The sequence below is a fragment of the Arachis hypogaea genome, chromosome 8 (assembly GCF_003086295.3).
Source record: "Arachis hypogaea cultivar Tifrunner chromosome 8, arahy.Tifrunner.gnm2.J5K5, whole genome shotgun sequence".
Taxonomy (NCBI): Eukaryota; Viridiplantae; Streptophyta; class Magnoliopsida; order Fabales; family Fabaceae; genus Arachis; species Arachis hypogaea.
In genome coordinates this window covers 9,504,394-9,519,799 of record NC_092043.1, presented here as the reverse complement: position 1 = coordinate 9,519,799, position 15,406 = coordinate 9,504,394, and the positions used below count along the sequence as shown (strand labels likewise).

The following is a 15,406-nucleotide window of genomic DNA, read 5'->3' as shown; positions in this document are numbered from 1 at the left end:
TATGAAAACACATGGGCAGATATCATCATTCTTGAATCCGTTTTTGGCCAGATACTCAGTAAGACGATTATATCACATTCGTCCAGATTGTTTTAGACCATATAAAAATCTTTGCAATTTGACTGAGTATAACCCTTGCGAATATTCATTGGGTGGTTTAGATATCTTTAGTCCTTCAGGGACTTTCATATAGATATCCCGATCTAATGAGCCATATAAATAGGCTGTTATCACATCCATTAAATGCATATGCAGTTTATGATATGCAGATAAACTGACCAAATAACACAATGTTATCGCATCCACTACAGGAGAATACGTTTCTTCATAATCTATACCGGGCCTTTGTGAAAAACCTTGTGCCACAAGTCGGGCTTTGTAGCACACAACTTCATTTTTCTCATTTCGTTTTCTCACAAATACCCACTTATATCCAACAGGTTTTACATCTTCTGGTGTACGGACTACAGGTCCAAAGACTTCACGTTTAGCAAGTGAGTCTAACTTAGCCTTCATGGCTTCTTTCCATTTTGGTCAATCATTCCTTTGTCGACATTCTTCGACTGATCTTGGCTCAAGATCCTTACTTTCATGCATGATATTTAATGCCACATTATATGCAAATATTTCATTGACAGTTGTCTTATTTCGGTCCCATCTCTCTCCTGTAAAGACATAATTTATCGAGATCTCGTCATTTTCACAATTTTCAGGTACTTGAATGTCTTCTGGCGTTATATTAGAATTTTGGACAACTGCATGTGTCTCTACTATGTCTTTTTCAACAGGAATAGTATTTACCTCTTTTCTCTTTCGAGGATTTTTATCTTTGGAACCGACAGGCCTGCCACGCTTCTGGCGTGTATTTGCTTCGGTGGCAATTTGTCCAACTGGGACATCAATTCGAATTGGGGCATTTTTCGCTTGTATATAAGATTTGGTTATCCTCTTTGTATCGGAAAATGCATCAGGCAATTCATTTGCTATTCTTTGCAAATGTATAATCTTTTGAACTTCCAGTTCACATTACCCTGATCGAGGATCTAAATGCATCAACGCTGACGCATTCCAATTTAGTTCCTTTTCAGGAAGCTTATTCTCTCCCCCTAATGTTGGAAATTTTGATTCATCAAAATGACAATCCGTAAACCGGGCTTTAAATACATCTCCAATTTGTATCTCAAGATACCTCACTATAGAGGGAGAATCATATCCAATATATATCCCCAATTTTTTTTGGGGTCCCATTTTGGTGCGATTAGGTGGTGCAATGGGAACATATATCGCACACCCAAATATTCTTAAATGGGAGACATTTGGCTGCTGGCCAAAAGCTAATTACATAGGAGAGAACTGATGGTAACTCGTTGGCCTCAAACGAATAAGTGTTGCAGCATGTAAAATAGCATGCCCCCAAACCGATATTGGGAGATTTGTTCTCATAAGTAAGGGTCTAGCAATTAATTGGAGGCGTTTAATAAGTGATTCTGCTAACCCATTTTGTGTGTGAACATGAGCTACTGGATTTTCAACACTTATTCCATTAGCCATACAATAAGCATCAAAAGCTTGGAAAGTAAATTCACCAGCATTATCAAAACGAATTGCTTTGATTGGATTCTCTGGAAATTGTGCTTTTAATCGAATAATTTGAGCCAGTAATCTCGCAAATGCCAGGTTGCGAGAAGATAATAAACACACATGTGACCATCTCGAAGATGCGTCTATTAGGACCATAAAATATCTAAAAGATCCACATGGTGGATGAATAAGTCCACATATATCACCTTGAATCCTTTCTAGGAATTCAGGGGACTCAAATCCAATCTTTACTGGTGATGGCCTTAAAATTAACTTTCCCTGAGAACATGCAGCACAACAAAATTCACTAGTTTTAAGAATCTTCTGGTTCTTTAGTGAATATCCATGAGAGTTTTCAATAATTCTCCTCATCATGGTTGTTCTCGGATGACCAAATCGGTCATGCCAAGTTATGAACTCATTTGAGCTAGTAAACTTCTGGTTTACAATGGCATGTGATTCAATTGCACTAATCTTAGTATAATACAACCCAGATGAAAGTGAGGGTAATTTTTCTAATATAACTTTCTTATTTGAATCATGAGTTGTGATACATAAATACTCATGATTTCCCTTATTCATTGTCTCAACATGATATCCATTTCGGCGAATATCTTTGAAACTCAACAAGTTCCTTAGAGACTTGGTAGATAATAGTGCATTATTTATTATAAATTTTGTTCCTCCAGGAAAAAAAATTATAGCTCTTCCGGAGCCTTCTATCACATTACCTGAGCCAATAATAGTATTAACATATTCCTCTTTTGGCACAAGATGGGTAAAATATATATCACTTTTGAGAATAGTGTGCGAACTTGCACTATCCGCAAGGCATACATCTTCATTACATATCCTTGCCATTCTCTTCAAAGACAAATAATAATAAAATGAGTAGTATGCACAGTTAAATTGAATACTTAATCGGAATTATTTTTCTAAGAAATACTGTACGTAAAAATAATGTCATATACTACAATTTTATTTTAAAACATGATACATTTAATAATTTCAAAATTCATAAACATTATATTTCATTATTTATATACATCATATTTGAAATTTAATAAAACTTAACAATAAGTTCTTTTCATTATTTATTTACATAGATACTTCACAATCCCACATATTAAACTATTCCATCATTGATCAAATGATCAATATTTTCTTCAGGATCCTCAAAGAAATCAGATACATCATAATGAGTGGTGGAGTTCTTAGCATCATTTGAAACAAAATTTGTTTCCTTTCCTTTGTCATCCTTTTTCAAAGATGCCTGGTAAAGATCGACTAGGTGCCTTGGGGTACGACAGGTACGTGACCAATGGTCCTTTCCACCACAACGGAAACACTTATCCTCTGTTGATTTATTCTGCCCGATATTTCTTTCTTTATCCCACTTCTGGTGAGATCCTCTCTTTTGAACATAATTCTTTTTCCTTCCATAATTCTTCTTATTATTAAAACCTTGCCATTTATCTCTTCTAGGGTAATTTGCCACATTTACTTCAGGAAATGGGGCAGCGCCAGCTGGGCGTGCTTCATAATTTTTCAATAACAACTCATTGTTGCGTTCAGCAACAAGAAGGCAAGAAATTAACTCAGAATATTTTTTAAACCCTTTCTCTCGATACTGCTGCTGCAGGAGCACATTCGAGGCATGAAAGGTTGAGAAAGTTTTCTCCAACATATCATGATCAGTTATTTTTTTCCCACACAATTTCATTCGTGAGGTGATTCGAAACATTGCAGAATTATATTCATTTATAGATTTAAAATCTTGTAAACGCAAATGCGTCCATTCATATCGAGCTTGAGGAAGTATCACCGTTTTATGATGATTATACCTTTCTTCAAAGTCTTTCCAAAGATCTGCAGGATCTTTTAATATAAGATATTCATTTTTCAATCCTTCGTCAAGATGACAACGAAGAAAAATCATGGCTTTAGCTTTATCCTTCTGGGATGTATTATTTTCAGCCTAAATAGTATCTCCAAGATCCATTGAATCAAGATGGATTTCAGCATCTAATATCCATGATAAATAATTGTTTCCAGATATATCAAGAGCATTGAATTCAAGATGAGAGAGTTTCGATATAATGAAAATTTGTTACCTGAGTCTTCCTAAATATTTGATCAGAGTCTCGTGCTGATAACGTGTTGTAAAATAAATAAAAGATATATAAAATAAAGATGTATAGATAGAAGACTCTAGTATTAAAATAATTAGCTCAATAATGATCTATATATATATATATATATAATAATAATAATAATAATAATATTATATGTTGTAATGTGTATATATATATAAAGATAGAAAGGAGTATAAAAAGTAAAGAGAGAGAGAATTGCATAAATATATATATAAAGATAGAAAGGAGTATAAAAAATAAAGAGAGATAATAACATTTGCTTTTTGTTTTTTATTATTGCTGTTGTGTGTGTAAAAACTATTTGCCTCGTCCATGTTTTTATAGGCAAATAAATTCAACTTTTTAAACTATATTAATTGTTTTGTCATGTGAATTGTTCCTTTTAGCATAGGAAAAATAAGCCTTCCATGATCATCTATTCTTATGGTAACAAATGTCACTTGTTTAAGACTTATTAGTAGTGTCAATATTTTTTCTACATCTTTAAACTGTTTGAATTTTTTTTTCATTCTTTTTAAATGGTTTGATACATTGTTAGTGACAATAAGTTAAGTCTCGTTTGGAAAAGGTTTTTCAGAAGATATTTATATCTTTAAAGTTTAAAATATACAAATGTCTCATTTGATGTTTGGTAAAAAAAAATGTACTTGTACTTATATTTTGTGTGCTGTAAAAGATAAATAATTTTTGTAAAGTTATTTGTTAAAATTAGATTATATTTATTAAAATTAAAAAATTTAATATACGATTATACTATATGACCAAATCATTTTTATAATTAAATTGATCTAATAATTTAAAATTTGATAATTAGTTGAAAAAAAAAGAAAATATTAAAAAAAGTTAGTTGAATTTAATTATAAAAATAATTTATTTATTATTTTTTGAATTTTTATTGTTTTATGTATTAAAAAGATAATTAGAGAGATGGATAATTATTAAACCTCCAATCATTATTCCATGTCAATTACTACGTTACTACCCTACATGTATTTGATCAAGTGACAGGAGATTAAGATAGGTCAATAAATTTTCACAGGGTTAATAAGGGTAGTGATGAATGGAGAAAGCAGTTTCTCGTACATATAGATAAACACTTATGTTTAGTTACCTTATATAAACCAAATCAAATCAATTGGTGAAGAGTAACTAAAGACTCAACATAGAAAGAATAAACACAAAAACACGTACATACTTAGAGCAGTAACAACCACTTAGTTTTCTTTTTAGCCTAAATTCATGCACATGTATTTGTATACGTCTCTGATGTCTAATATTTAATTATTTATAGCCACTTTAACGATACGAGGCTATGAAGGGTATGTTGGTCATTTCAATGAAATGACAGTACTATTAGTATTCTAGTGTGGCGTATGTTACGTCGGTACAAAAAATACGACAATAGTTTCAGCACCCAAAACAGATTGGCTACACTTAACCAATTTGCATTAATTAGATAAATCAATTTATTCGTCCATTTTGATCAGTCTCACAAAATTTTTAAATAAAATTTAAATTGATAACAATTTAATTTTTAATTTGTCAGTCCGAGAGAGATATTATGGACAAAATAAAAAATTGGCTACACCTCTCACCTCTTCCGATGCACACACACGTCTTTTGCACGCGACTGCCATTCTTATTTTCAACCATAAAACAAATAATTTAATTTTAATGCATTTATATTGTAAAAAAATTTATATATATATTTAATTATATATTACTATGTTAATAAAAATAATTATTTTTAATAATTAATAAATAAATAATTATCTAAAAAAATAAATATAATTAAATAATAATATAAAATAATTTATACGGTTAATACATTAAAATTAAATTTATAAAATAAATTTAGAGTTTAATTTTATAATTAAATTTATTTCAACACCTATTTATAAAATAAGTATTTTTTAATGAATATTAATGTTATAAAACTGATTTAATTTTATTATTTTTTATTAATATTTTTAATTAAAAATTTAATACTACATGCTTTTAATTAATATTTTTTAAAATTATTAATTAATTATTTTGTAAAAACAATAAATTATATTAATTTTATAACATTATTGTTTAAGAAATTAACCAATATACTAGTTTCATTCTTTCACTTTTTAATTTGAATATGGAAACAAAAGTGGTGTTGGACTTGGATATGAGAAACACAGGTGCTTTACAGCCATGTGATGTCAGTAGAACAGAACTCAGACCATGCGAGTTCTCCATTAAATCGGAGGGTCCGTTTTGACAACCATGAGTTCTAATTTCAAAAGTATATACCCACTATTTATTATTGAACATCTTGAGAAGATGTATGGTGCCCAAAGTAAGATAATATGACTATCAAATATTTTATTTAAACTAGTGGGAGTATTAGACAATATATTTTAAATTAAACAACTTTAGAAGTTGAAATGCCATTAGCCAAATGGCTTTAGCGAGAATTATTTTTACAAGTAATTTTAGAGATTTATTTTGTCACAAACAATTTATAATTTATAATTGACCCTAATATGATTAAGATTTGTGGTCTTTTTGAAAAAGCTCAATATGAATATTGAGAATACGTATCAAAATTGCTTTTAAGGGTTGGTTTGACTAATAATAAAGATATTGAGTATTTTTATTATAAGAGTTTAAAATAAAATCTCTAACATCTAATTGATATTCTATTGAATAGAGAATGAGATTCTCTCAACGCACAAATATTAGTATTCTATGTACTCCATCATGTTTAAAGAAACATGGAATTTGATTTAGCTGAGGATCACTGTTTGTTAAATATTTGGACTACATTTTAAAATGTTACTAAATTAACAAATTTTTCACTAAATCAATTTTTTACCCATATGAGATATGAAAAAGGCATAAGCTAAAACTCAAGAACATTAGAGTTTGGAGATGCCTTATATGTGTTAAGAGAATGCACAACAATAGAATTGATATTAGGTCCGATAAATGAGATTTATTGGTTACCCTAAAAAAATAATGAGATTATTTTTATCACTCTTCTTATGATAAAGTGTCTATGATAAGAGGTAAAACTCCTTTTTAGAAAAGGGATTCCATCTTAAAGAAAGAGTGGGAGTATAAACTAATTTTTCGAAAAAGTAGCCTATTTGTATAATGATATAATTCTATAAAGATAGATCTAATGCTTACCTAGATTTTTTATAATTATGTTCAATAAAGATTGTCCTTAAAATAAAATTATGCACTATTGTAGTGGGAGATTTCATGTTTTGAGAAAACGTGATATTTATTATGCATTAGGTGAATTTTACAAAAGGTCAAGCAAACATGCTCAAGAGCTAAGGTGTTTAAGGTCAAAAGAGTTTTGATAAATACAAATGTGCATTAAAAAATATACACATGATTGATTGGTTCTAGTGTAAGTGGGAGATTATTGTGATAATAGTATGCCCAAGATCCAATCTATCATGATTGGCTCTCGTGCAAGTGGGAGATTGTTGGGAATAAGTAGTATGACCACAATCCAATCAATCACGTGTCAAATAATTTGTTATTATTATTATATTAAAATGTTAATATAATAACGTTCTAGATTAAATTTAGAGATTTATCATTGTGATAGTGATCACAATATTGAGAGATAAATCTTTTATAATTTAATTTATATTGTTCTTGGTCATAGGATTATTAAAAAGGACATTAATAATCTTGAAAGATCAATATATATATATAATGGTCTTCGTTGGATGAAGATTAATAGATCTCATTTATTAAATTATATATATAGATGATGCATATAGAGATATGACCATTGAACTGACTTACTTTGAGAATTCCTAATGGTTATAATTACCGCATATTTGTCAATAGGATATTCTCAAGATGAATATAGTAATAGAGTTTCCTTTGACCTGCGACTGTCATAGTAATTAACAATGTATTTATTATACTTTGATTCCGGACACCTAATACCCTAGAGTGCTAGTTGAATGGACATTGGGTATGATTTAAATACTTGTAGCATTAATGATTAGTCAATAAGGAATCCGTCAACTATCGGTAAAGAGTTTGAGCTCTATGATTATAATGACTGAGATGAATGAAACCTTGGGTAAGAAAATTGAATGAATGAAGAAATGAGTTTCTTAAGTCATTCACAGTTCATTATAATAATGGTAACATGTTAGAGTTTGACAATTAAACCATACTTTAAGGGTTAACCAAGAGCTGGAAAGATGGAAGGAATTATACTTTGTTCTTCTAAGGTTCTTAGTAAAAATATATTACTTCATACTATCGGGTCGTTGAGGAGCGTTGCTAGACGCCAACCTTGATTAGTAAATTTAGTATGACTAATTTACTACCCGCTTAGTATTGAACCTATGGGGTCACACACTAACGAGTGTTCTAATCTTTGCTGTAGAATTATTTAATTATTATTTTGATTTGATCAAATAAATAATTATATTAATTCAAATGGAATATTATTATATTTTTTGCTAGCACCAAGAATATAATAATAATATGATAATTGAGAATATTAAATGAGATTTGAGAATAATTAGTTATTCTATTTCTGAATTTGAATTATAAATTTGGATGAGATCCAAATCTGATTATGTTTTAAATTGTTATGATATGATTCATAAAATTTGAATAATTCAAGATTTGAAATTTTAAGATATGATTTAAATTTGAATTGAGAATCAAATTTAAAATCAGTAACAAATCTCATACTATATATATATATATACGTCAAGAGTACAAGAAAGTCACACGAGAGAATAACAAGAGTTTTATTTCTTTATCTCTACACACATAAATGTATGTGAGCCTAATTCTTGGAGAAGAATTTTATGGCGTGCAAAGAGTTGCAAGAGGTTTCTCAATTTATATCAAATCCATTGGTCAAAGAGTTGACAGCAAATGTTAGTCTCGGTGTAGATACGCATAGCGCCTTCGTACCATCGAAGGAGAAAGTAATTTTTACTAGCGTACACAGGTATTTAGATCTGATCTATATATTATATATTATTGGAATAAAGTTTAAATAAAAAATAAATTTTTAAGAATTACTTTTTTTTCTTCCACGGTATGTTATGAACACATGGTCTTTCACTAACAATACCCATATAATAATATCAAGAAGGAATTCCGGGCATCAAATTATTGTCCAGACCAATATATAGAAGGCCTTACTCCAATCCAATAGAGAAAAAAAAGTCCAACAATGTAATTGTAAATCAAATTTATGTAATTTCATAAAAACTTAGTATGGTAGTAAATTAATCATTAACCGAGTTGGAAGATGCAGTAAGAAATAAAAAAAATATTAATAATAAATTAATATTGAACGGGTTCTCACTTCACACCTCACAGCACCACGCCATTTGCCATGCTTGAGTGCTTCAATTCTTTTTAGAGAGAGAGAGATGTATTAAGTGGTATTCCAACGTCGAAAGCAGAGACACAAAGGTTGTTCTGTTTTTTCTCTTCTCTAACTTTGTCTACATATATAAAACGAAGTACATGTGATTCTGCTGCATCACCATCACCTCTTCTCTCTCTCTCTCTCTCTCTCTCTCTCTCTCTCTCTCTCTCTCTCTCTCTCTCATCATGTAAGAAACTGGAAAACCTACAACAAGCTCAGCTACCTTGCGCCGCTGCCTCCGATAATATTATTCCACCAACTTCTTCTCTTCTCTACTTTCAAATTCCAATTATATTAAGGTCTGTGCTTCATTCAATTTCTTCCTTCATTGATTTATGCATATAATCATGCTCTTTAATTTATTCTCTTTGCTTCCAATAATTATGTATCTTCTGGTCGTTAATTAGTCCTTCAAGACTTCCTTCTCTTTTTAATTTCTTCCCTCTTTCTTTTTATTTAGCCAATTCTGTTATTTTGTATATCCAAAAGAAGAGCCCAAACTTAATTTAGAATAATAAAACAACAATTTGCACGTTAGTTATATATATATATATATAAGTAGTGTTAAGAGTAGGAACCACGCCAAAGTTCAATGACAAAGATGGCTATTGTTTATGGGAAAAGAAATGTAATTAGAAAATCAAATTTGGGATTTGTGTTGGAACAAATTGAACACTCATCTATCGTGTGTGTGTGTGTGTGTTTTTTTTTAAATTATAAATCCAAAGTGAAAACAATAACACTCTTTTCTAGATTTCCCCCACACCTTCTCTGTTACTATTCAAGATGTGAAAAATGCTGTGTAAGGCAACCCACCATCCACTACCGAATAGAACCTGTTCAAGAGTCTTCCCATTAGTTCTTTTCACCTATTAAAATAGTTAAATATGCCATAAGCATTTTCTGGAGTATATTTAAATGTAATTGACCCATCTATTTTTTTTTAACAAAAGAACTCAACACAATAAAATGAAGAGAAAGATAAGTGGAAACAAAAACAAAGTATACATCTAATTTAATTATTCTAAACACCGTATTTAAATTTATAAAACTTTTTTTCAGTAGCCATTGTTTCTTCTGCAGCCTCAATATGTAGTATATATGACGTTTTTACACATTATTGTGAAGTTGCTTTTGGGGATATTTGGTTGGAAAAAAAAAGTGAAAATTTTGATAAAAGAGTTTTATAATTAAATTTATTGTGAAAATTTTTATGCATGAGTTTGACTTTATAAAAACTGATCATTGTTCTGTTGTCAGGCCTATATATAGTGATACATATTTTTATATTTGCTCCAATAATGATGGTATATATATATATAGTGGTTGCATTTTTTAATTATTTTTTTAATTGGGTCAACGAATTTTCTTACAGGATTCTATTACATTACTGAAGTGGTAACTTTACATGCTATTAAAATTTTCAGGTCCCATCTATTTTAAAAATATCGTTTTCGAAGAATTTATAAATATGAGATATCTTTTATCTTTTGAATTAGTTTTTAGAATGAGTTTATTCCACTCAACTCAAGTTAATTAATATCAAAATTTATTCAGTCCAATATAATATTAAACTATTAAACCACTTAGATGTGAGGGAGTGTGGTGTCCAACATAAAAATAGATGTGAGGGGGTGTATTGTGAATCCCACTTAATTCTAAATATTTTTCATTAAAAATGGATTTTTTAATCTTTTTTTTTTAATTTTTTTATAAGTGTAATCTTTTATCATTTAACATATTTTTCCACATATTTTTTTAATCCTACTTAAAAAGTGTATGATAAAAAACCACACTTTATAAAAAAATTAAGAAAAAAGAAATGAAGAGAATTCATTCCTCTTTTCACTCTCTATTTTTTTATTTTTAAAAGTATTTTCAAGTAAAATTTAAAAATAAAGAAAATAAAAAACAGGGAGAGTGGTCTTATGCCATCTTTCATTTATTTATTTGTTTTTTTTTTAAGTAAACAAAAGGATCTCAACCAAAGAAATTCTAAATCCATAAGTAAATTCCTTGTTTTCTTTATCTAATTTTAGAAGAGGTCGTTCGTTAAGAGTCCTAAAGTTTTGATAATATTAGCCTTTCTTAATCGTGAGAATAATAATGTGAGATAATTGGAGACAATTTGGCACGGAAGCTCTCTGCTCTCTTGTGATCTTGTCTAATGGTTGAAGTCACAAAGAATATATATATAATTTTTTTGTAGAAAAAAAAAAACATAAGTATTCGAGTTAAACTTGGAATCAAATCTTTATGTCACATTTGAGTCCTTTTTGGTCATTTTCTCAAGATGCTATTGTGTTACTAACCCCAAGTGTTTGTTGCATTTTTCTTAGATGTGACAAGTGTGAGGTAAATGAAAAATGCTAAATTTTTGTTTACCCATAAGTTTTATGCTCGTCATTTATATATGGCATTTGGAGAATCATATATTTATAATTGAAAAAGATTTTTATTATTTTTTTAAAGTACAAAAAATAAAATGTTTTATCTTTCTTTTTTTTTATCAACTATTTTCAATATAAATTATAAAAGTTATGCATGTAAAGCATATAAAAAATAGTAGATATAAATATTGTTTTTTGAGTTTATGCTCCTAAATGAAAATAGAAAATGTTTACTGGTTTTAATTTGTTCATAGTCTAACCAGGGTAAGACGTTTTCATGATGATCCAGGAAGAGCGAGAAGTTGGTTTAATGGCTAGAGTTTGTTGGCCATATTTTGATCCTGAGTATGAGAACTTCAGCAACAGAATGAATCCTCCAAGGTTTATTGAATTACAATTTGTTTATGATAACTAATTGGAGAAACAAGATTGCTAAATCATGGAACACATAAATTTAAATAAGCTGATTTGATTCCTAACAAAAACTTGTTATAAAGAAGAGGATAGAGAGCGAATCCATAGTTGATTTGTAAAATTTGTTTGCGCTTCTTCGCATGCAGGGTCTCTGTGGACAACACTAGTTGCCATGATTGTACTCTTATCAAGGTATAATTTATCAAATAAATAATTGTGGCATCTTCCATGGCCTCTTTAGGATTTGGTTTGGCCACTCAGCTTCTTAGGAATCCTAACTTGCTCAAATGGTTTTTCAAAGTTTTTTGAACCTTTGAGTTTTAAACTTATAGGGCATAGCATAATATGTATCATTTAAAAAAATTCATTAATTTGGATCATTCATTACATATTACTACTGTAAGTAATGGATTTTTATTTTTGTCCACTATAAAAATGCAGGTTGATAGTGTTAACAAACCTGGAATTCTGCTGGAAGTGGTGCAAATCTTGACAGATCTTGACTTCATAATTACCAAAGCCTACATATCTTCTGATGGAGGATGGTTTATGGATGGTACTTTTTTTCTAATTAAATTTAACTTTCACTAGAAATGCATTTACTACAAGAATGTTTTGATTAACTAACCTGTTCAAGTGATGGAATAAACAGTATTTCATGTGACGGATCAACAAGGAAAGAAGATAACAGATAGCAAAACCATTGACTTTGTGGAAAAGGTATAATCTGGTGTATATATATATAGTTGTAGTTGCAAAGAATTTGAGCAGCACAATGAAATTTCAAATGAATGCACATATCACAGACACTGAGGGCTACTTCTTAACAGTTCTTTTATAATAGGCTCTAGGACCAAAGGGCCAGAGCACAGAAGGGGTGAAGAATTGGCCAAGCAAGCGTGTTGGAGTGCATTCTGTTGGTGATCATACATCGATTGAGCTTATTGGCAGAGACCGGCCAGGTCTCTTGTCCGAGATCTCTGCTGTCCTTGCTAGCCTCCATTTCAATGTGGTTGCAGCTGAGGTTTGGACTCATAATAGAAGAATAGCTTGTGTCCTTTATGTCAGTGACACTACAACCCAGCCTGTGGATCATCCAAATAGATTATGCCTTATGGAGGAGCAGCTTAACAACATTTTGCGCGGCTGCGAGGAGGGTGACAAAGTTGCTAGGACTAACTTCTCCATGGGGTTCACCCATATGGATAGAAGGCTGCACCAAATGTTGTTCGCTGATCGCGATTATGAAGGGTCTGGAGCAACAACAGATGCTGATTATTCATCTTCCTCAAGGCCAAAGATCACAATCGAACGCTGCGAGGAAAAAGGATACTCGGTGGTTAGTGTCCGGTGCAAAGATCGGGCAAAACTCATGTTTGACATTGTTTGCACTCTTACTGATATGCAATATGTTGTTTTCCATGCCACAATCTCTTCAGATGCTCCTTATGCATCCCAGGTATAGTGTTTTATACTCCATTTTAGAGAATATAATGTGTTGTTCTTTAGAGAATTCAGATGTTTTATCCTTGAAAGATGCATCTTTTCTTAATTCAGTTTTTCTAGTACTTATTGGTTTAGACATATGTACCTCTAAATTCGCTTTAAGTTGATTGTTCTGCAAGGTTTGAAGTATTAAGATGTAAAATTCAATATAATTCTTCAAACAAATCCAAACAGTTGAGAAATTTGGACTAAAGAATTTATGGATACCTTTAGGAGTATTTTATTCGGCATATGGATGGATGCACACTTGATACTGAAGGAGAAAAAGAAAGAGTCATCAAATGCATTGAAGCTGCTATTCAGAGAAGAGTGAGTGAGGTAACTTGCCAATTTTATTTGACTTCTATATTCCTCTTAATTACAAATTAAAGTAAGACAAGGAGATGAAATTCTGGTTCCAAACTCCAAGTAAGTGTTCCATGCTCTGAACAAGGAACTTAAGTTATCTCTGGAAGGTTCAGTTTTAACTATTTTATAGCTTATGGCTTCACATAATTTGCCCTTGAATCTTGACCTTTTACCTAACAAATCTATTTTCTTCTTCCTGTCATTTTCTTTCCACTTACTATGTAGTGTTATGTGATTTTACAGCACAAACTTCTTTCCGAATTTTTAACAGAATTATTAATACATTTTGCATCTACAGCTATCTACTTGTGATGCTGCAAATTGTACGACAGATACATGGGGTTAAGTTCCACTCAGATTGTATCTGACCATCATATCCACTAGTGAAAGTGATGATGGTCTTTTGCCTTCAATAGAGCTTAAGAATCTATGTTCTCCATGTAATATCATCCATATCCCTACATCTTAAAATAGAAAAGGAAAAAAAAAGGAATTTAGATGATGAAAAAAAATACCCTTTTTTTTTCTCAGGTTATGACAAACTTGATTATCAAGCATACTATGTCATTTTCTTTATGTGTTTCATTTCATTTTCTTCTTTACATAATGTTACTTAGTTATCAAGAAACATGGCTGATATTAGTCTCTTTTGGTTTTTACCATTGATTCTTTGGATTTGTGGACATAGGGTGTGAGCCTTGAACTTTGTGCAAAGGATAGAGTGGGATTGCTGTCTGAAGTAACAAGGATTCTAAGAGAGAATGGATTAACAGTTTGTAGGGCAGGTATATCAACAAGAGGGGAGCAAGCACTGAATGTGTTCTATGTGAGGGACGCATCTGGCAACCCGGTGGACATGAAGACGATGGAAGCGCTTCGCAAAGAGATAGGGAAGACAATGGTGGTGGAAGTGAAAAGGGTACCTGGAAATTCCTCCATAGCACCAGCAGAAACCAGAGGATGGGCTAAAACAAGCTTCTTCTTTGGTAACTTGTTTGAAAAGTTCTTGGCTTGAAGAAGAAGAAAATCATATATATGCATCAGGCTTGGTTTGTTAGTGAAAGACACATCATAATGTATAGAAGAATAAAGTTATTTGTGTGTCAAACATGCCAAGTACTTGTACTTTGGGGCCTTTGGTATCATGACAATGACAAAGACATTGTATCTTCTGTAGTTCTGTCTATAACTAAACTAACTAGTTGTAACTTTATGTTGCCCTTTTAATGAATTCGGAGTCTTTGTTAGTTACTCTTTGTATCTGTGAATCTTTTTTACATGAGGTGGTTACTTCCATCAAATGTACTAGGAGACAAGACTAAAATGTACTAAAATCTTCTAGTGTTTGTTTTAGAAAAACCCAATTAGCTCTATTGTAACAAGCCGCCTGCATATCTTATATTTTAAAGCCCATTTAATAATAATATAATGAGAAAAAGACAAATAAGTTACTGATTATTTAAAATTATAATAAATAGATCTTTCACAAATTTTAATTACAAATGCATCTTTTATATTTATAAACAGTAAATAGATACGTTTTTCCGTTTAATATCCCTCTCTAAAAATAAACGTAATTAGTTGATGTGGCATCTATATATGTT

General features: G+C 30.6%; 1 protein-coding gene across 4 annotated transcripts; it reads left to right on the top strand.

The window, feature by feature from the left end:
* The first annotated feature begins 9,024 nt into the window (after positions 1-9,024).
* Positions 9,025-15,053, top strand: LOC112706001 (ACT domain-containing protein ACR3). Of its 4 annotated transcripts, none has more exons than XR_011864522.1 (9): positions 9,025-9,443; positions 11,824-11,915; positions 12,095-12,140; positions 12,390-12,504; positions 12,601-12,668; positions 12,793-13,407; positions 13,668-13,772; positions 14,101-14,242; positions 14,491-15,053. XR_011864522.1 is itself a non-coding variant. In XM_025757065.3 (8 exons), the coding sequence occupies exons 2-8, from the start codon at positions 11,845-11,847 to the stop codon at positions 14,815-14,817; spliced, it is 1,347 nt and encodes a 448-aa protein (XP_025612850.1). In that variant the 5' UTR covers positions 9,076-9,443; positions 11,824-11,844; the 3' UTR covers positions 14,818-15,053. The 4 variants fall into 4 exon arrangements, 2 of the variants coding, with proteins under 2 accessions (XP_025612850.1, XP_025612849.1); XR_011864521.1 differs by having other exon boundaries at positions 9,082-9,443; positions 11,798-11,915; XM_025757065.3 differs by lacking the exon at positions 14,101-14,242 and having other exon boundaries at positions 9,076-9,443.
* Positions 15,054-15,406: the final 353 nt, after the last annotated feature.